Here is a 22,111-nt window from a genome sequence, read left to right on the forward strand (position 1 = left end):
GACTCTCTCCATCCCCTTTTATCCTGTTTACAATACAGAGGCTTTCCTTGAACAACCCCCTTTTTTTTACTCTCCATGCTCCTGGCTGTTGTGTCTAAACGAGCCAATTTGCTGAAGGACTCCTCCTGGAAAGACCTGAAGTCTAACAAGAACAGATGCTTGGTTGCAGCACGTTGTCTCTGGCAAAAATCAATTTCTTCACAAAAGAACAGAAATTCAGTTTTGTATTTCAGTGCTTGCCGCTTCATCAGAACGCTTGTGATACTTCTTAAAGCCCTGGCCAGGAGGGAAATCCCAGCATCTATTTTCATTCAACCTCTCTATTGCCAGAAAATATTTGAAAACAGGGTATAACTACTCAAATAAGGGAGAGCAAAGAACGAGGAGTGAATGTATTTTTTACTGCTGCAGTTAATGGTTTTTATTGATACACTGTTTATTCTTAGGCTGATGTGATTTCTGTGGCTCAAGTTACTATTAGACATCCAGGGGATAATAATTTGCCAGACCTGCTGCATGGCAGGGCAGGGCAGACAAAGAAAGTTTCACGCATCAATTTAAGATGCCAGGGATGGATCCATAGGAACAAGAATCTCTCATTAATTAAAAATGCGTGGTTATTTCACTCACGTATACCTGTATGATGCTCAGTGACTACCCTTTTTTTGATAATCCACGTACTCCTTGGTTCTCCTACAAAGTTAAAAGGTTGCAGGAGTTCAGGTGGCTCAGCAGACTATGACCATGAAACATGTTAGATTTTGTAGTCCAGCACATACAGGAAGCAGCGGTGGCTTCAAGATTACCTGGTTGAAACAACTGAGCACAGATGAGCTAACTGGAAGCAGCCTTTCATGCAGCCCCAGAGCATGGCCTGAACTGCCAGCCCTGGAAAAAATGACAGAGGAACCTGCTGCTACACGGTGAATGGGTGATAACCTGTCGTAGGGAATGTAGTGCAGCTGAAGGTAAGAGGAAAACCCAGGATTATTAAGAAAAGAAATCTGTTTGCACAATGGATGCTGTGAGCTGACCACGACCGCTTGTGAACAAGCCTTTGGAGTTAAAAGCAGTTTTATGGAAAGGAAAGACTGAACGGGACAGCTAGGCAAGATTCAGACAAGGTGGTAATGGTGGTCAAAGAGCTGGAATAGCTCTTTTGGAAGGGCTGCTGAGACGTAGGGTACGTTTCACTTCCCGCTCAGTATCTGCATCTCCATGTGCACTAGTCACCATGACTTCTAGAGATGACCAGACTTCTGGAGACCCCCCTGGGAGCACCGTGCTCAGCTCTGGGGCACTCGGTGTAAGATAGACAGGGACCTGCTCGAGCAGGTCCAGAGGAGGCCATGAAGGTGATCGGGGCTGGAGCACCTCTCCTGTGAGGACAGGCTGAGAGAGCTGGGATCCTTCAGCCTGGGGAAGGCTCTGGGGAGACCTCAGAGTGGCCTCTGGTACTTAGAGGGGGCCTCGGCAAGCACAGAATTCCAGCAGGGGGCTGGGCTGGCACTAGATGTGCTGTAAGGTCCCCCCAGCTCCAACCGTTCCGTGACGCTGCGGAGCGGTCGCAGTTCGCGTGGCCGAGGGCAGCCCCGGCAGCCGCCACCCGCACCGAGCGCGGGGCTCCCTCGCACTGCGGGCACCCGGGTTGGGTTGGAGGGGCCTTCCAAGGTCACCCAGCCCAAGCCCCGCGCAGTGGCAGGGACATCTGCTCCACCGGGTCCCCAGCCTGGCCGGGGGCACTTCCGCGGGACACCCAACCCCCCCCGCGGGAGCCGTGGCCCGGCTCGGGCGCCCTCCGGCCGCGCCGCTCTCCGGGAGGGGGGGAGGGGGTGCGGAGGCCACGAGGCCGGGCGCGGGCCAGGCGCAACCCCCGCTTGACGCGGCCACCGAGGCGACCCGGCCGGTGCCAGGCGGCGGCCAACGGCGCGGGCCCCGCCCACACAGCCCGGGAGCCCGGGCACGGCCCCCGCCCCGGCGGGGCGGCAGCGCCCCCTCGCGGCGGCGCAGGTGCCTGGGCAGGAGGCGGCGGCGGGAAGTGGCCGCGGCCGGCGGAAGCGGAAGTCGGCGGGGCCGGAAGCGGACGGGGGCGACGTGGGCGGTGGAGCGGGGCCGGGCGGGCCACGGCGCCGCGATGGAGGGGCTCTACCACCAGACCAACAAGTGCGTGGGGTGACGGGGCGGCTGCAGGGCGCAGAGCCCCCGCGGGAAGCCGGGCCCGGCCGCGGACTTGCGGGGGTGCAGGGGGAGGGCGGACACTGCTGGGCCCGCCGCGCTCGCAGCGCCCTTCCGGAGCTTTTCCCTGTGAAAAAACACCCCAGAAGTCGCGGCTGGCGCGGCGGGGCGCTGCCTGGGGCTGTCAGCCGTGCAGGTAAAGGCCTGGCCGGGGGGGCCGGGCCCAGCGGCTGCCGGCCACGTCAGTGCGCAGGCGAGCCGGGCCTGCTCGCCTCGGGCTCCTACAGCTCCGCGTTGCAAGTGGCCGCTGGAAACCAGTGCTTATGTTTTATTCAATGTACCTACGTGTAAGGCGTAGTAATTTAGTAGGGGCTTTATGGCAGCAGGGGTTTTGAGATGGTTAGCAGACACAGTTTAAACCACCTCAGGAAACGTGTGATTCCCTGACGGTAAAACCGCTCCGTTTTGCTGATAGTGCTGATCCCATGAGGTGGAAGTGGTATGGAAATTGCAAAGTAAGGTGAAAAATCTTGCAGCTCTGGGTGATACAGAGTAACTTGTGAGAAGGAGGTCGAAGGAGACAGTTAATCCAAATATTTCAATTTTTTGTGGTAACGGGGCTCTTTGTTGAGCTCTGTTGAAGGAGGTGCTGTGGTAAGAGACCCTCCTTGAATAAAGGTACAGAGTGACCCTGTAGGGAAGAGCGGGCAATCCTGCTCTTGACCTAGAAATGCACACCCGTAATAGTAACTTATTGATAAGGGGAATAATCTTGTCTTGTTCCTGTTTCCATATTGCCTTATTTTGCAATCATAAAATGGGTTGGAAGCACCTTGAAAGACCAACCTGGTCCATCCTCGGCCATGGTCAGGGACATCTATCGCTGGACCAGGTTGCTCCAAGCGCCGTACAGCCTGACCTTGGACACTTCCAGGGATGGGGCACCCGCAGGTTCTCTGGGGATTGTAGTCACCGAGTTCTGGTTTTGTTGCGGTTTGCTCTCAGTCTGGGGATACCCTGAAGTTTTAAACTCCTCCCACCTTTTCCTCAGACTTACTGTATTTTCTGGCCTGGGAAGAGTCCTGGTGAGTGTGAGGTAGTTTTTCTGATCCTGTTGCACATGGTCTGATTTGCCTCCTCCACCTGGGATTCTAAACGGGCATTTTAAGAGCAACGCAAGTCTCAGGCTGTTAGGGGCGTCCTAGGGAAACTGAAAACAGAACTATGGAACAAGTATGGGTTGCAAGATACTGGATGTTGAATTTGCTCTCTAGTTAATTCCAAGTAATGCAGGGCTTATGACATACTCAGTGATCTCCTTAGCAGCACAGTGTCGTGATTTGGAAGATAGCCCTGATAGTCATTAAACAGTCTCATGTAATAACTGGAGAGTAAGTGTTGTATTACTCTGTCAGGTAACCTGGTTTCAGAGATCTGGCTTTATAAACGTTTGTGCTGTAGTTATCAAATGGTACATACACCAGAAAAAGAGTCACTAATGTGACCAAAATTATGATCTCTTAAAATGTTTTGAAAAATGGTCATGGTGTTTTTGTAACTTGAAGTCTGAATCCCAGCTGCTGTGAGATTGTTCACACCAGGTATGACCAGAGGTCTGACTGTCCCAGTGTGTGCGCAGCACTGCCTAACTGCAGAGCTCTAGGAAACAGTAAAAAATGGGCAAACATGTGCAATGCTTTTGTTGAATACTGTCCCAGTCTCCCAGAAACGTGAGTCGTTGGGGTTCTTGAAGCAGAAGAATTTAACAACTGTCAGTGTCTGGGGTTTGTTGTTGCTTTTTTGTTGTTTTCTTTTGCCACTCTTTGTCCAGCAACAGGAGTTCCTTCTCTTCAGTTTTAAGCTTGTAATTTCATTTGATGTTTCTGTAATTCATATGTTGTAAAAGACAGTGAAAATCATTCCTTATTCACCGTCTTTTGTGCTCTAGGATATCTCCCTGCTATCATCTCCAGTCCAGACTGAACAACTGTTTCTTGTATAAAAGCTGTTCGGTACTTTAATAATCTTTATTGTCCTTCTCTGAGCCTTTGCCAGTGCTTCTGTTTTCTTTTTGAGAAGGGAGGGACAAAACCTCTGTTTAGTGTTGAAGATGTGTACTACCTGTTTATGCCATGACATAAAGGTGCGGTGTCTCATCAGCACTCTTGAGTGGTGTATGTAGGTCGTATTTCACTGCAGATTTATTATTAAGGTCTCACTTTTACCAGCTCTTCTCCCAGTCAGATTTTGCCTCTGCTGTGCTTATCGCTTGTGAGTTCCTGCTGTGAATCTGAAATCTTGTCTCCGTGGTTGTCTCGGAGTTGGTAGATTCTAATGGCAGGTCAGGTTATAAATACAAAAAGGAACCTAGAACTGGACTGGAAAGCTTTGAAGAAGAAAAGCCCTTTCACCTTGATTGTTGGTTTTAAACTGAAAGTTATTTTGTCTGTGCATATTAAGTGAAAGTACAGCTTTCTTCATACTGAAGAATTTAGTTGTTTTTTTGTGTTCAGTGATGGGCTGTACACACTGAATACCATGTAGCTGATTCCTATTTTGTTCTAAAAAGTACTTTTAAGTAAAAGAAGCTGAAAAGTGAGGTATTGAAAAATTATTTGTTTTATAGCTGGTAACTGACTTCTCCTGTTAATTTACTCTGTCTCTTGATAGGCAAGTCCACGAGGTCCAGTCTTACATGGGGCGCCTGGAGACTTCAGACAAGGAGTCAGTACACTGTAAGTAATTAATTAGTAATAAAAGTCCCACTTCAGTACTGATTTGATTTAGCTTGTTACTTTAACCTTTTGTGCTTTGTCTTTCTAGAACAAAATGGCTCTTTATAGTCATTGTGATCAGCTGGTGAGACACATCACTGATTTGGAATGCATTAAAATTATTTTACTATTTCACTTCAATAAGGTGATGTTTTATATGAAGGACAGAGTGGAAAAGACAGAAGAAGGATTTATTTCAAATCATCTCTCAGTTTTAATTCTTTAATTGACAAATAACTTTTACTGCGCATGCTTCTACAATGTCTTGGTGTGGGAATGCAAGATAGTTTTTGGAACTCATTGTCAGGCTGTACTGTGGAGGCCTTCAACATAAACGGGTTAAAAACCTCCACGTTGATGCATTTGTGGAGGTATCAAGAACACACTGGTGTGGACAGAACTGCAGATTCAGAACATCACCGGGCCAGTTTTTTAGAAGCTCAGAAAACTGAGACGTGATTGTGTATCTGTCCTGTTGTTTTGCTATTCCTTAAGCATCCACTAATTGGCAGTCTTCCCCAAAAGATGCTTAGTCCAGTTTCTGGGGAAAATGCATGTGATTTGGTGTGCAGGAATTTAAGCAGGGTGGTTCTGATAGTTTCTGCGTGCATCAGAGTCAGAACCTGTAATTCCATCTGCTTGTGAGAAATATGTAGGACAGTTAAGTCTGAAATTGCTTCAGTAAATTTGGACTATAACCCCGTGGTAATAAAATGACTGTAATAAAATGATATATTGTGACAGAACTTTTTACCCCGGTGCAGGATTGGCAAATGTATTTTGGACCTGTGTTTGAAGCCTTAATTACTGTGTGAGTAATTGCTAATGGGTCTCATCAGGAGCTTCTGAAGTGAAAGGACACTGCATTGACGTTTGCTGACTTCTGTTACCCTAAATGTATTTGTGAAGCATAATTTCACTGTGGAAAGGGCCATGATAATTTTGCTATCAAAAAATAATGGCTTGTGTAGACTTTCCGGACTGCTGTTCACTGGATGTGATTTTGGAACCTCTTGAAAATTAGTGTAATTTTCCATCTTGCCTCTGCTACTTGAGACCATTTCAAGAGATAGGATTATGTGCCATCTCATACAGTCAATAAATGAATGTACTGTTTGTCTATATATGTAAAGATACAGATATATGCTCTAGATATTATTGCAGAATTTATGGGGAAAAGGATTATCTCTTGGCTGAAGAGCAGGAATAGGAGCCAGGAAATCAGACTTTCTATTGCAGCTTTCCTTTTCCGACTTTGGGCAAATAATCTTTCCTTGCTGAGAAAAGTGTAAGATGATCAAGGTAGTAATACTGTTTGGACTAGCAAAAGCTGATGTAATTACCTGTCTGCTCTCTTGGTTGCTTTTCTGTTAAGTTTAGCTGTAGTAAATGATGGAGAGATGAATTGGGAAGATTCAATTGAGTTGTGTCTATATACGTGAGTTAGTTACTTTGTGAGATTGAAGGGCAAAGAAAAGGGGTTGTGTGTGCTGTTTGTTTTCCTGGATTCTGCTGCATGTGATTTTCTGGAAAGTCCTGCGGTACTGTGGAGTAGTTAGAAGTTGGTTAGTAATGCTTTCCTGTATACCTCTTCAGTCTAAATGCAAAGTAAGAACTTTACAGAGGTGTCTGTAGGACTTGGTGATTATTTCTGCTGTCTGACCACGGCAGTCTGAGACTTCAGGACTGTCCTCATGGCTGCGCAGACGTGACGATGCTTCTGTCCTCTATACTCAGAGTCTGGATGTGCTCTGGAGGGTGCGTGCCTTCAGCCTTACAGCTCACCCTCTTTGAACACAAGAATGTCAGACAATTAATAGTGCCTCCTGTCTTTCCCCCTTTTGTGCAATTCTAAATTGTGAAATGCTGGATTGTGACATGGTTAGAAAACGTGGTTGTCAAATGAGGAAGGGGTTGTGGCTCATACTGAGTTTTGCTGCACGACTGCTACAGTAAGTTTTATCAGTATCCACCTCATTAAAGTGTTTATGACTTTGTGGCGTGTACTGTTACCCCTCTGCTGTTTCTATGCAGGTTATCAGAAGCGACGGCAATGTAAATGATTACAGAGGCAGTTCTTTGTGGCCTTGTTTTCCCACTTGGAAGGGCTTCAGCCCTGTTTTGGCCATGTCTTTCTGAGCAGTTTGTCCAGTCTGCCAATTCCTGTCAACTCTGAATCCTTCCCATGCTCTTTTAGTTTCCCCTGCTATAGGTATGGATGATGTATATTATTAACTCTGTGTTAACAGTTTTCAGAGGTTTAAATAGCCATTGTTGTGAGAATCATCTTGGCTATTAGCCTACATGAGCAAATCCTGCCGAGGGAACAGGAAGGGGCTGCAGGAGGAGTGTGGGAGCTTTAAATCCTAATACATGGAGCTGATGGGGAAAGGCTCAGATACCTTGAAAGAGCAGGGGCTTTTCTAGCTCCCTTCTCAGAGGAGAAGGGAAACTTAAGAGTCTCTTATGACCGAGTTAAAGAAGTGGCTTTTCATTATATGTTCTCACTTATCCGATTTTATTTTTTTTTTTTGATCCAGTAAGGATTTGTATCTGTTGGGTTTTAAATACTGGTTTGAATGCTTTTGAGCTTTTACCATCACTCAGATTGCAGTTCTTTAATTCAAACCAAATTACGTTTTTATTTCCTTGCAGTAGTAGAAAATGAGATTCAGGCAAGAATAGACAATATATTCAGCAACTTGGAACGTCTGGAAATCCTGTCCAGCAAAGAACCTCCCAGTAAGCGACAGAATGCTAAACTGTAAGTTCACCTTCTTTGCTATGATAGTGTAGTGTAATCTTTTTAATTATTTTCATTAAATGTATTGAAGCTGTTTGCCTTTTGATTTGAGTGAGAAACATTTATACCTTGCATAACTTACCTTTGTGCTCTATAGTAGCAAAATTGAGGCACAGAGGCAAAACCACTCTCCTGCGTTTAACCACAGAGGGGTGATGGACCTGGATTAATGGCTCTTTTCTGAGATGAGCAGAACATGGCACTTGAATGCTTAAAAAAATTTTCTACTCTATATGGCATTTATGTAGGTAAGGAGTAAAATTACTTCAGTTGGTGTCATTTTCTCTGGAACGTTTTCCTAGATGTTGGTGACGAAAACAAGGCCTAAAGTGAGTGCTGGTTTGAGCAGCAGGTTGGATCAGAGACCTTGGGACTTCCTGTTCTTATTCATTCTGTGACTCTACCATTAATATTTAGTCCCAGAATGTCTTTGTAGATAATAGGGATGGATTTCATGTCGCCTGTACTATAGAGGTCAATATCTGAAATAGTCATCTAGGCTTTCTTCATAGTAATCAGTCATTTCATTGTTGACAATGGAGTTCTGGACATTACTTGTTTTTTAGCTTAATGGAGGCATCTCCTGTATTGCCGGCTGAGTTTTAAGCTCCTTATAATAAAAACTCAAACTTAAGACCGTGGTGCTAATTAATGAAACTTGAAAGCATAACCTTTTATGTGAATGGAGGTCATAGAATCCTACTGTCTTTCCAAATCTGTGGTAAATGAGGAATATATACATATATAACTCCTGAAAAAACTAGTCGTGGGGTAGAATGTCCAAGACATCTCAAGAATTGTGCTTCACATTCTGTCATTAGCCTCCAGTTAAATAATCACCTGTTTAGTAGAAAAACAAGGCATGGAACATATAGGTCTGAATAGACACCTAAAATTGAATTACCTCTATGTTCTAGATAAGTAGAACCCTTCAGTCTTTAGTATTTGTCACTGTTAATTTATAATGCTTCATTGTTCATACAAAAAAAATGCTGGAAAAGAATTCTATTTTTATCCCTGGGAATGTCTTCCTGTTGTTGATTTTTTTTCTAGCCGAGTTGACCAGCTGAAGTATGATGTTCAGCATCTGCAGACAGCTCTGAGGAACTTTCAACATCGCCGTTACATCCGGGAGCAGCAGGAGCGACAGCGAGAAGAGTTGCTTGCACGTACATTCACTACTAATGTAAATATTCTTTATTTTAGTTCTCTGTCTTCTAGGAGACGTAGTCTTTCAGAGAAGTTTCAGGCAAGATGAAAGGATGGCTCTCAGATTGCTGCTGTGAGATGCAGAGTACTGATAGAAAAGAATAACAATATGTGTTGAAAAAGAACAACTCTCTCATGAGGAAAAATAGGGCTATTAAGAAGTAGTAGTAAAAGGCTCCAGAAACTGCTGTTCCTATTTTATCCAGTGCAGCTCTGCCTGAATTTATATAGCAGTTGCAAAAGGATGAATGAGGTAGGTACCAAAGTATACATTTTACTTGGATTTGTGTCAAAAGTCTTTGTCAAATAATGAAATTTGTAAAATGTCTGGCTTTTATACACCCTACTGTCAGTAGATGTCAGCAAGCTTTAATTTGTTCAAATATAAATCACACAGCTGGGAAAAAAACACCTTGCTTTTTACCTATAAATGATTCAAAAGTTTTTAGTAACAGGAATGTGTTTCCACCTGTTCTTGTTAATTCTTAGATCCTCTGCTGGGAAGTCCCCCCAGTGCAAGTTCCTAGAGGAATTTTGCTCTGAATAATGTAGGTCTGCTTTCAGATTTCACCTTTTTGTAACCCAAAAGCTAGGCTTTTTCGTTTGTTTTAGATTTTGTTTGGTGGGTTTTTTCTTTTTTTTCTTTTTTGTTAAAGGCATATAACCTAATGTTCATTATCTGTGTTGTCATTCACTGTTAGGGAAAGAATGAATGTGAGTGGTCCTGGCTTTTTTGAGACTTGGGAAGTTCAGTGCACTTCCCAAAGCCTAACGGAAGGATGGCAGCTAGCATTTTCAAAATTATAAACAAGAGTTGACTTCAGAGGAACACTGAAATTTGAAACTTATTTTTCAAAACACCATTGTGTTCCTCTGCAAATATGAAGAATTTTTCCTAAAGGAAAACTTCTTGCACAGATATAAAACGTGTAAGGGGAGCAGTTCTGAAAAGCAGTAGCAGGCTTGCAGATGCAAAATAAATGGTGAATTTTTTTTTTCTCCGTTAGATGTTGAAAGGTGTCTCAGGATGAAACAAAAAAAGCGTGGTTATATTGTATTTCTTTTAACTCATTACAAAAATGTGACTTTTAGGGTAGAAGGACCTTTTAATAGAAATATGATGATTTATTTGTCAGTTTATGGCCTGTCTGTTTTGGTTAGAAGTTTACACAGTTTCTGTTTATATACTACTCTATTCTATTAAAGGGAAATGTCAGCTGAGCATGTAAACATCCTGAGTAAGTCACTGTAACATACATACCAACTTTTGAAAGCTGTAGCAGTGTTCTGAATGTTTTGCTTGATTCGAAGATATATATGGTCTTTATCTTTAAAGCCTTCCTTTGTGTCATTCTGGAGAAACACACTAACAGCAAATGAAGAATATGATGCTATCTAGTCTCCTTGTGAGGAGGGTCAAAAATCTACTTTGATATTTTTCTTGCTACCTGGTGGTGTACAAAAAATAAACAACCAACCCCTACAAGCTCCTTGTACAGGAAATGGAATCCCTGCTGATTTGAAGTTTAATAATATTTCAAGTAATAGCCATTCAGCTGCAAATCCAAGTGCTTCTGTTCTGCAAACTCATGTAAGACAAGACACTTGTTTCAACCTTAGTGCTTCATTAACATTTGCTCAGAGAGATGTGTATGCTGTCGCAGCTTCTTCATCCAGTGACTTTGATCCTACAATTGCTGACAGGTCTGTCCTTTATTCTTCATTTTACAGTAAGCAGAATACTTGCCTAGGCAGGATAACATCTGACACTGGATTGTACATGTCATTCCCATATTGACATTTTTTTTAAAACAATCCCCAGAGTCTACTCAAAGCAAGTTTGGTGATCCTACATGCTTGTAACCTACAGCTGATAGTCAGATGTAGGGTATTAACCATCTTCTGCCCTAAATAAGAATTCTACATTTTGATAGTTCTTGTTCTGAGCACATGGAAGCAGGTAAGCCAGTGTCTCCACACTTGCCTCTTACCAATGTCATGATTCCTGTTCGTAAAAGGACGAGCTATTATCTTGACTTTCTCGATGGAATGGTGTCCAGAGAAGATTAAACTGGAGGCCTTTGAAAGACAGAAGTGATCACATCCTCTGACCTCTTGTGCAGTCCAGATTACAAAATCCAGTTATTTCCATTTCAAGATCCATAGCTTCTGGTTGAGCTAATGCATCTTCTCTGGAAAAACTTTACTTATTTGTAATTTGTTTTTTAGATAAGGCCTTGGGTGTTGAATGAGTCAGACCGTCAGGGAACTAGGTTCATGTCTGTTTGCCTTCACTAGAAGAAATTTGCACCATGTTGTGAATTCACAGAATGTCGTCTCCCAGACACTGTGTTTTGCAGGCCTTTTGCCACTTAGAAATGTGATATTAAAGTCTTCCAAACGTCTTTCACTTGCAATAATCAAATGACTCCTTGTTAAACACCTTCTGTTAGTTTTGATGTTCTCTCTTGTAATACCCTTTCCTACATATATCATAAACTGAGATTATAAAAAATTATCTGCTTTTAATCTATTTTTTTATCCTTTGAGATCTAACTGCAGTTGAACAGCTGATCAACTTTGCCTTTTGGCTCGCTTCCTGTAGGCTTCTCTAAATTACTTTTTTGACTCAAATATTAATGTTGTGTTTAATATCCTTGTTTAATACCCTTATGAAAAAATGTTTAAAACATAATCCTTCAAGTCCTGTCAAGCTTTTGCCACATTTGTTTCTGCATGTTCTTTTCCTGGATCTAACTTATGTGTGGGCAGTATGAGTGAGTAGGCAAGGTAACCAAGACCCTGCGTTTCCCCTACAGGACTCTGACACCACCATACCGATCGACGAAACATTACAGTTTAATGAATCCCTCCAGAATGCCCATCGTGGCATGGATGATCTTATTGGCAGTGGGACCAACATCCTTCAGGGGCTGAGGGACCAGAGAGTGACATTGAAGGTGGGGGCATCATTTTTTACCAAAAAGACCCCACATTTTTCTGTGTTTGTGATGACCAGGCTAAGTAAAATAAATACACAGGTTTGTTTCACTACAGTGCTTCAAGCTGAGAATGCTGGGAAGGGCCCAAACTCCATTTTAACTAAACCTGCAATCTTAACATTTTATCATCTTACTAGGAACATCTTTAAGCTCTTTTTGTAGCTGGATGACCTAGCAGTCTTCACCTGCCTGTTGGTTAGTATCTGGTGTGCTGAATGTTATGTTTTATTCTCCTACATTTTGTTTGGGTTTTGGGTTTTTTTTAAAGTGAAGAATGGGAAGTAATAGCTAGCTTGCAGATAGACGTTGACTCAGATGGACATCACTCAGAGCAGCGACAAAAGGCAGTGCATACATCGTAAGTCAGGAGAACTTAACCACGGCTGGCAAATAAGATGAAGGAACACTTGCAGGGCATGCTGCTTCAAAGAGATGGAGAGGAAATACTACTTCTCGTTGTAGTCAGTAGTCCTGTCTTGCTGCTTTCGCTAGTTAAGATTGCAGTAATGTGCCTGGATTCCTATTAGATCACGATGGGCCTTCTGCAAATGTCAGTGTGCTTTGTCTCAGCTGCCAGCTTGTAGCAAGTCAAGCATACTTCGGGTCAGAACTGTAATAGTAAAGTTGTTAGTGAGTCTATGCCCACTGCTACTGATAGTCTCTTGGTGTTTTTGGGAGCATCATGTTCTTATGTTTTCAGGGGGATATTTCTTCTCACTCCAGATGAGAAAACATCTGTTCATGTTCCTTTCCCCCTTAGCCTAGCTTTTCTTAAACTATCAAAGACTGTTGCCTGATGACAGATCTGGCAGAAGCAGCTAGCATAAAGACATCTTACAAAGATAAATGGGTTAATTTGGAAGCATGCTGTTCTGTGTAACTTCTTGGGTATTGGGTATAAATAGACAAGTGTGAACCAAGTATTCCCAAATGGTTGCACGGCTTTAACTGTTCTAGTTGTACAATTCCATTATTCCACAGACTATAAGAACTGAAGAGTCTTCACTTGCCTATTGTTTGCTTTCATTTTAAGGCTTCCTATTTTGGTTTCTTTTCTCCAAGCAAGGTTTTCTTTTGTTCTGAAGTACGAATGGGATGGTATCCACTTCCGAACAGTGCCCACAGTACCTCTCTGTGCCTGTATTTCATGTGGTTTCCTTTGAATGTTGCCCTGAAATGAAGCAGAATCATTCCTGCTGCACTGCAGGAGTGACCCCCCCAGCTCATGTCCGGGTACCTCCAGTTCTGCAGCTCACTCTGTTTATCTGTCATGTGGTGGGATCCACATTCTTAATAATACCAACTGCTTCAGCAGTGAAACAAAACTGAGGTGTGGGCCTGCCTGCAGTGCACCTGCAGTCTTTGTTTAGTGCTTCTCTGGATTTCTTGAAATTGCATTAATTACACTTTTATATGCCTGGACCTCCTCCTGTTTCTGGACCTCCTTTTCAATCTGTTGTTGGTGCACACTGTACGTCAGCGGGTGGGAGGGTCTGCAGGAAAGGTTGTCTGATCAAGAGGCTTCAAGCCTTTATTAGACCGTTATCTTAAAAGGTACCAGAAAAACTCTTAATGCCTCTGTAGGGAGTGCTTTTTCTCTGAGCGGCTTTCATGGGTCTCTATCCAGACTAATTGTTTTGTAGCCACACTCCTGTTCATGTGTGTGAATTAGTCTCATCATCCACCTATTTCCAGGGTCCTGTGGCCATCTCTTCTTAACTTGTAGGAAGTGTTGGCCAATAGCAAGTTCCATTGATTAGGATTCATCACTTGCCACTCATGATGAAATGTTCTTGGACTGTGGAATAAGAAGCGTTGGACCGTGAGGTTAATCGTTTCTTTGCTGTCTTTTTGTTCTTAGGGTACTCACAAGAAGATCCTGGACGTTGCCAACATGTTGGGCTTATCCAATACAGTAATGCGGCTGATTGAGAAGCGAGCCTTGCAAGATAAATACTTCATGATTGGGGGAATGATTTTGACTTGTGTAATTATGTTTCTCGTCGTGCAGTATCTGACATGAGCTACTGAACTATTGCCAGAGGAGATCCGTCTTTTGGAGCAAGACGGACTGTCCTCCAAACTGTACTTTCCTCCGAGTGCTGCTTTGGATGAGCCCCTCCTGTGAACTTCAGAGTTTACAAATCACTCTCAGCCACATGTCATGTGGAAAGCATGCAGGGAATCTAATTTCCCTGGGGAGAATGGCCCTATAAAAATAACTGTAGCCTTTACTGCTCTCACCTTACTGTCTGCAAGTTTAAGAATCTGGTAAAATAGGAAGCAGAAGTGAAAATTTTGCCCAGCTGTTTTTGTGAGGTTGGAGTGTCCTTTTGGGTAGGTAGGGATAAGAGGATGCAAAGGCAGAGCGTAAGATGTAGTCAGCCTTTCCTGTGCTAGCTAGACAGTGACCCTGATGACTGCATTTTGCAATGGAAGAAGGCCACTGAGGAGAATTTCGCATTGTTTGTAGGCACACTCCTGCGGAGTAAGTGTGCAAAAAGAGGGGGGAAGTGAAGGGTCCCCATCTGCAAACTCACTGTTTCAGTTGGAGGGAGAAGGTTTGTGAGGAAGGGTCTTAAAGCATGGTTATAACCTCAGCTAGCTTTTTCGTTTACACATACAGTATTAACCAGCCCAAATCTTCCTGTTTCAGGTTGAAATGTTTCTCATCTCATCTGAGTTATGTTTTGGTACCTTTTTATGCCCCGCTGCTTCCCAGTGGCAGCTGAACACTGTACTTCTACCTGCTTTCAGTCCGATGCACGACGCCTGTGTCATCTCACTGTGCCTGGTACCAACTCCAGCCTCTGAAAACTAAACTGACATTTTTAATGCTAGTGCACATCATGGCTTGGTGTATTTGTTTTTTTGAGGTGGTTGGCTGGGGTTTTGTGCTCTGTAGCTGATGGGTTTTGAATCCATGAAGCAGGCAAGTATTTGCTGTGCTCAGGTTCAGATTTGTGATTTTTATGTTCATGGAGCTGGAATGGGCTCTCTCTGCTGTTCTTTACATTCAGAATAACAGGAGGATCAGGGCAATAGACCTTTCAGTTAAAATCAGTTGTTGTTAAAGTCTCCTGAAATTACGTGCCTTGGGATGGTAAACATCCCTCATCCTTGGGAAGGGTGTTATTTGCGTTATCCTTTGTAGAATTACTGTGAAAGACATGCTCATGCCTATCATCTCACAGAGGTGATGGCCAGCTTTGACATATCTCCTTGGTTGTAGATACCTATCCACATTTAAACATTACCAGTTACGAAATGCCTCATTGTTTAAATGCGGTACTCCTTTCCCTGCAGACTGGGGGGGCTCTGTTCAGAGTGGCCATCCTGAGATTTTTGGGTATCATCCGTTTCAGTCAGCCTTCAGGTAGATTCCCATCCCGATTTGTGTACAAGTCTGGAGCATTTCCAGGTGTCTGACAGTGGCACAGGACTGTCAGACAGATTCAGATGCTGTGGCATAATGCTGGCAATTCCTCATTCTTTTTCTGTCTGGAATGGTTGTGGGTCTTTTAATTTGTAAGATTTACAAGTTCTGCATTCTGTCTTCGCTGCAGTAAGCTTTGCTTTTATTACATAGCCTGTTGCAAACTTGGAGAAATGGTATTAATAACTGTAAAAAATGAGTTCTGGTTAATAAGGCAAGTGAAACAGGCTTTTAGCTGTGCTTGTTTTACCGTTGCATAACTGAAGTAGTTACGGACTTGAGTGCTTTGGCAGAGCTTTAAAGCCCAGATGCGAGTACCCAGCCTGATCAGCTGTCCCAGGCCAGTCAGCTTTGTACTGGGAACCCAGGGCAGGAGGCGAGGCAGTGGCCAGAGCGCTGGTCGGCTGCACGGCGGGCGCAGCAGTGGAGGCCAGGGTGCTGTCGATGCCTAGATAGTCCTATCAGGCAGCAGACGAAGGCAGGAAAGCCTGCGTGCTTGTTGAATATCCTGTGTGCTGCATGCCTTCTGGCTGTCCGTCTTGTGCTTCTCGATGTGTTTGACACTTCTGAAGTGTTCCGTGCTCTTTGTGTTCCTCAGTCAGCTTGGCTTTCCTAGGGAAATACATTGGCTGGCCAGGTACAGCATCGGTTTTCATTTGAGCCTGAGGGACAAGGGAATTGAAAGGAAAAGAGGAAGTCTGCAGTGATAGATCATCTATCTTGCTGTATCTTTAAATCTTAAATCTAAATTTACCTTTAAATTTATTTTAGATATGGAATCTGACAGATTTAGCATACTATGCAGCTGTGAGATCGTATTCTGTGAGATCAGTTGGGCACCTTGTAAGGGATCCCTAGCAAATCTTTTTCTGTTCTGATAAACTGGTCCAATTCCACCTTGGTTTTACACCTTTACGGTTTAGTGTTTAAAGGATGTCATTTGATGGCGTTTAAAGTTTATATAGTTGTGACCTGATATAGCAGGGTTTGTCTTAACACTGAGGTAGGACTCCAGCCAATTTATTTCCTTTTTTGGCTTGTGGTCAGAGCCATAAAATAATTGGAACTGGATTTTTTTTCCTGTTTTTGAGACTAGCTTGGCATTTTAATACATGTTTCTCTGTTCATTTATTTTGCCCTTTTAGAGTCTCCCTTGTTCTTGTGTAGTCTGTTTTCCCTTTTGTAAGCAAAGTGTCCTTGTTGTTTGCTATGTCTAAAGGTGAGATGTGGGGCTTGAAGGAACCACTTGGGTAACTGAGTCTGATGATGTGCAACGTCAAACAAATTTGTACTACATGTGAAGTCCAACATGATTTATAAGAGCATCTTGCGCTGTGTCAGATGGTTAGTGCAAAACCCTCAAAGCCTCTGCCACTGCAGTGTGCCACAGTAGAAGCACAGGTAGGATCAAGATCCCTGCGAACATGAAATGAGGCAGAGCTGAAACCTTGGTGGCTTTACACATGTTGCTGCTACAGATCTCTGTAAAGTTCCCTTTCTTACGAAAGACTGTGTTTCCTTCAACAGAGCTGCTTTGCTTCTGTGGCGCAGCAAGCATTCCAGCTGTGGGATGAACTGCTCTCTCACGAGAGGACACTGTGGAAATTAACTTGCCTCTGGGAAAAAACTTTTTACCAGTATTTTATACATAAAGGGGTAAGGGTGGGACATGATGCGATTCATGTGATGTGTTATGTGAATAAAGATTTTTCAGCCAAAATGAAGTTTTTTACCTTGACTGACATGTAAAATGTCAAATACTTAAACAAGCTGGACAAATTCCAATGTTCTAAGCATTGAGGCAGGTAAGGCAGGAGGCTGGCTTGGCCAGATGCGAAAAGGCGGCTCACAGCAAGTGAGCAGAGGTCAGCTGGCTGCCGAGGAAAGGACAGATGTTACTCAAGGGTCAAAGCCAGAGCTCAGCTGCCATCGAAACTAGTGAGGCAGAAAAAGGGCTTGCATAAATGCATTGGTAGCAAAAGGAAACAAAGCTACCTGCCGAAGGGAAGCGGGCATTAAGAGGTGACTTGATGGCAGTCTGTCCTCCACCAGCCTCCCAGTTTTTGCCCAAAGGAAGGCGTGTGGTGGCAGATGCCGCACCTCAAGGGGGAAACACATGAGGAGGCATACACCAGGAAGGTCCTGCATATGGCGGGAGAAAGTGCAATGAAAAAGATGGGAAGTGAATTTTCCAGTTTACTGGGAATGGCTGGAGAGAGGAGGAGGGTTCTGCAAAGAAGGTACCACCAGGGAGAAGGTCACGGGTGCTGTGGAGTAGCCCAGTCTGTGTCTCAGTAGGAAGCACGTCCCATTGCACTGGGGTCAGGTGTGGGAGAGCCTGTGACCTGGCTCCAGACCAGGCACTCCTGGTGATGGAATCACTGGTGAGACTGGTGGTGACGTGGCAGGCTTCCATGGCCCTGGAACTGGTGGTGGCTCAGAAGGAAGGTAGAAATGGTGGTGGTCTGGGCTGGCTGGGTAGGAGGCAGCTGTGTGCCAGGGTAGCTGCGCTGCTGCAGGGAAGACATCCAGGACCTCGGTGTGCTCTGGCTGCTCCCACTTTGGAGAGGGACCAGACCTTCCCTCTCCTGCCTTGTACCTGGTAACTGCAGGTGGGGGCTGGAATCCCAGTGTCCTGCACAACCTTCTTTCTAGGTTCTAATTAAGGATAGCACAGGAAAAGCTTGGAAAGCAAAATGTAGCTGTTGATAAAGAGTTTGTGGATTTCAAATGTGAGATCAAGGGGTTAGATTATCTTTCTCTTTCATTTATGTTTTGTTTTGCAGTAATCCAAGTTGCCCACAGCTACGAAACGCTTACTAAATCAGAAAATAGCCAGCAAAGAATGCAAAAAGTTACAAAGTCATCTAGTGATGTAGGTATAAACTAGATACATAGATCAGATCAGCCTTAGGCAGTCTGCTGAGACAGGTCTTCACAGTTTGTCTTCGAGGGTGGTCCCCTGAAGGATTTCAATATGATAAGCAGCAGCTCAAGCCTAGAAATATTGTTGCTTCAGCAGTGTGCTTTGTGTGACTGCATGTGTAGAAATCTAGGAGGGTATGAAACAAAGACTAAGACCAAGTATGCTCAGTATTGTAGCAGTTAAAACCAGAGTGAAATGTGGCTGATGTATATGCAGATTGGAGGGAGAGACAGTAAGACATTATGATTGGGTGGGACAGAATTAATTTAGAAAGAAGATAGTACAGGTAAGTACTAGAGGATGTTTATACTGGTCTAGTAACCAAAACTTATGTGTGCCTATATATGTATACTGGTTCCAAATGTTAACCTGATCATGCATGATTAGAACAGATAGGTGTTAAAAATCACCACCCCCTTTCGCATAAAACAGACCCAATGGTAACACCACCATGACTATATAACAATATTGAATGTCTCACCTCTGTGAGCTGGAGCGCAAGCCAAAGGTGAGGTACTATGTTCTCGCAGTAACTAACAGCTTTGATAGCTGCTCTGCAGAGGGTGCTCCTGCCTTGCTGTTTTGTCTTGCCTAAGGCCTGCGGGTGCTGAAGCCTTTCCCTCTGCAGAGCCCCCCACCTCCCCCAGCCCCTTGGTCCAACTCCAGCTCTCCTGTACCTGGCAAGCACCAGCTGCTGCAGTCCTGGGTAGATTCTTGGCAGTCATCTGCCCTTTTCCTCCCCAGGCAATCATTTGGCTCCTGTTCTACCACTCTTGGTACCTTGGTTTAGCAAGGTGAAAAGCTAAGAGCAAAAGAGACGGGGGGAGAAGGGAATAATAAAACAGTGACAGGACCAGGGAATAACATAAGTCATCAATGTTCTGGAAATGGGCAGTAGAAATTACAACCCGCTAGACTTCAAATGATACCAGACTCGCAAAATACAGGGCAGGTACATTGTCGCCAGAGATCAGTTGTGCTGGACATGCTAAGGGGGGGGTCTGCTGCCCTCGGCCATCACCATACCTCCAGACCAACTCAGATGCTGGCATGGTGCGTCCCCTCTTTACGGACAGGGAGGAGGGCGCAGCTGGGCTGGCTGGTGGCACGTAGGAAGAGCCCTACAGGAATCCTCAGGCACTTTGTTTGTCTGCAGAGCCTGGGATCGCACCTGGTTTGGTGACAGGGCTCTGGGATGAGTGTGCAAGTGCCCATCTATCGCTGAAGCCCAAGTGCCAGGGGCTAGCTGGGAGCAGTAGGCACGGCTGCCCATGCAGCTGCCGATCGATACCCGCGATCCCAGTGGCTCGCAGCAGCACTCCCAGGACTGGGACATCATAGCAGCAAGGATGAGACACGACAGCCACAGTCCTTCCCACGGTGACCTGTGCCCTCCAGGGAACATCACTCCAGCTGCCATGAGGCACCCAGACATCAGCAGGGCTGGAAACTCTGCACAGGAAGATCTTGCCAGACACGGGATCGGAGAGGAATTAGGCTGTTTCCATCTACCTGCTCTGGACTGTGCATGTCAGAGCCACATAAGGAGACACCTTGTCTGGACGGTTTGGCTAACGCTTCGAAAGAAACACACTTGGTTCTGCAGCTGTGTGGGCAGCCCAGGCAGCCACCGCTTTGATTTGCAGCCTATTGCTGAGCAAGCACTTGTAAGTGATCTCCAAGCTGAAACCATGCTTTTGGCTTTATGAGTTATAACCTGGACTAAAAGCCAGGAACAGGGAAATGACTTCTTAAATGTGGTTTGGTTGTACAGTTGAGATCTGGGGCCAGAACCTGATCTGCCAGGAAAAGGAGACTTCGTGCCGCCTTCAGTAACCCCAGGCAGTCTCGCCTGCTGGAACCTGACGTTCAGAAGCAGGAGGTAGTTCCCTGGGGAGTTAAACGAAACACCACATGCAACTGAACAGCGTAACTCAGGCTGAACTACTGCGGCAAAGCGAGGGGTGCACCTAGAACACAGGCGATAGTCTGGCAAGAGTCCCTGGACAGCCTGGTCCCCACCCCCACCCCCCCAGCTCTTCTCCACCAGTCTTCCTGACACAGCACAGGCAAAGGAGCCGGACACTGAACTCCAAAGGCAAAACAATAGTGGGAGCTTGCTCACCTTCCAGAACAAGTGTGAAGGGGCGTTTCTGCAGCTGGTGTTTCCTTGCCCCACAAATCTGTGTGCAGGCCTGGCTTTGGCCACGTGAGTGGGGACAGAAGGAGCTTATCCCTTCCTCAGTGCTCCTGGAACTGGTGGGAGAAGAGGGAAGGATGGAGAAAGGACATGTCTTACCTGTGCCCGTGGACTGCAGCTCTGCTGAGGGCAAGCACGTGCTGTGTCCTGCAGCTGAGAACAGCAGAGACAGTGCAGGACGTGGCAGAAGGCCCTGCACCTGCTGCAGCTGAAGGCTAAGCAGAGAGGAGCCGAGCACCCTAGACCAGACTGCCAAGGTGTGGAGGAGGGTCTGATTCAGCAAGGATCCAGCAAGCGAGGGCCCCGAGAAGGGGAACTGCAGGGAGCTAGCGGTCTGACTGGATCACAGCCCATGGGAACACAAAGCCCACAAACGGGAAGCAATCTGGTTCCCCATTGATCCACACAGGCCTGTGCACCTTGCTGTGCTCCAGTCCCAGTGGGGCACAGCGATAGCACCAGGGTGTCCTGCAGTGCAAGCTCGACCCTTTGCGGGGGGAGAAAGTCAGTGCAGAAGTGTAGAGTGAGCCACTGGTGGGACCAGGAGGTGCACCAGCGGTGTGGGTGCCCCTCACCAGCGAGCGGAGCTGCTGCACCTCTGCAGCCAGCTGGGAATCGAGGCGAGGGAGACCCATCAGACACTGCACAGGCTGCGGGCACTGGGAGAAACAACAAGGAATTCCAGTGTGTCCAGGCTCCCCAACACAGAGGAATCTGTGCCTAAAGGCAAACGCCGCCTCCTCTCCTCCCTCCCAAGTCACCAGTGACAGACAACTGCAGACGCAACCATTTCTACCCTAAATTTCCATAGGCATTTCTAGTCAGACCAGTCCTGCTGCCACAGAGCTGGCAGCTCAGGCAAGGCAGAAACGGCCAGCAGGCAGGGTGCACCCACAGGAGTGCTCAGAGCGAGCACAGGCACTGTTGAGCTACCAAGAAATTCAGGCTGGGGAAGAGTCACCCAGGCATGTGTTCTGAAACCCTCCCTGGCAGGCCAAAAGGGCCCAATATTTCCCTACATCCCAGCAGCTTCTGGCAAGGGATGCATCCAGCCTCTAGAGAAGAGGGTGAAGGCTCCATCGCTGCACAGTCGGCCCATCGCAAGAGAGACCGAGGATTTACCACAGGAACATGTGGCTGTGACCACAGTGATGGTCACACCAAAGTCCTCACTCCACCACCTTGGAGCAGGTGCCACTTGGCATAGTCTAAAATCTTGTCCAGTCCTAAACACAAAAGAATCAGAGGGAGCCAACAGCCCAATGCCAGACAATACTGGAATTTTAAATAATCATAACTGACTGGAGGAGGTTAATCTTTGTGTTTTACATCCTTACAGCCTGTTAATCACTCCCAAATCACTGCAGGGAACAGAAAAACGATGCGTTTCCTGCTCTTCACAGGCAGTGGCACATGCAGGACACGCTAGAGGAAGATGCCCAGGATATGGGATTTCAGATCTCAGAGCTCTGTCACATGTTGGCTGCACGTATCCTACAAGACAGACCTATTTCTTGTGGTCCCTATCCCCTCATCATTATGGCCAGGGGATGTTTTGAAGTCACAACCACGACCTTCCAAGCCCG

The 22,111-nt window shown here is 45.5% G+C and overlaps 1 protein-coding gene across 3 annotated transcripts; it reads left to right on the forward strand.

The window, feature by feature from the left end:
• The first annotated feature begins 2,040 nt into the window (after positions 1 to 2,040).
• Positions 2,041 to 17,119, forward strand: GOSR2 (golgi SNAP receptor complex member 2). Of its 3 annotated transcripts, XM_080369800.1 has the most exons (7): positions 2,050 to 2,163; positions 4,846 to 4,910; positions 7,605 to 7,713; positions 8,806 to 8,938; positions 11,781 to 11,921; positions 12,003 to 12,158; positions 13,825 to 13,963. In XM_080369800.1, exons 1-6 carry the CDS (start codon positions 2,135 to 2,137, stop codon positions 12,123 to 12,125), a joined length of 600 nt encoding a protein of 199 aa, XP_080225926.1. In that variant the 5' UTR covers positions 2,050 to 2,134; the 3' UTR covers positions 12,126 to 12,158; positions 13,825 to 13,963. The 3 variants fall into 3 exon arrangements, with proteins under 3 accessions (XP_080225925.1, XP_080225926.1, XP_080225927.1); XM_080369799.1 differs by lacking the exon at positions 12,003 to 12,158 and having other exon boundaries at positions 2,041 to 2,163; positions 13,825 to 17,119; XM_080369801.1 differs by lacking the exons at positions 11,781 to 11,921; positions 12,003 to 12,158 and having other exon boundaries at positions 13,825 to 17,119.
• The last annotated feature ends 4,992 nt before the right edge of the window (positions 17,120 to 22,111 follow it).

This window comes from Falco punctatus (genome assembly GCF_963210335.1).
Source record: "Falco punctatus genome assembly, chromosome: 19".
Classification (NCBI taxonomy): Eukaryota; Metazoa; Chordata; class Aves; order Falconiformes; family Falconidae; genus Falco; species Falco punctatus.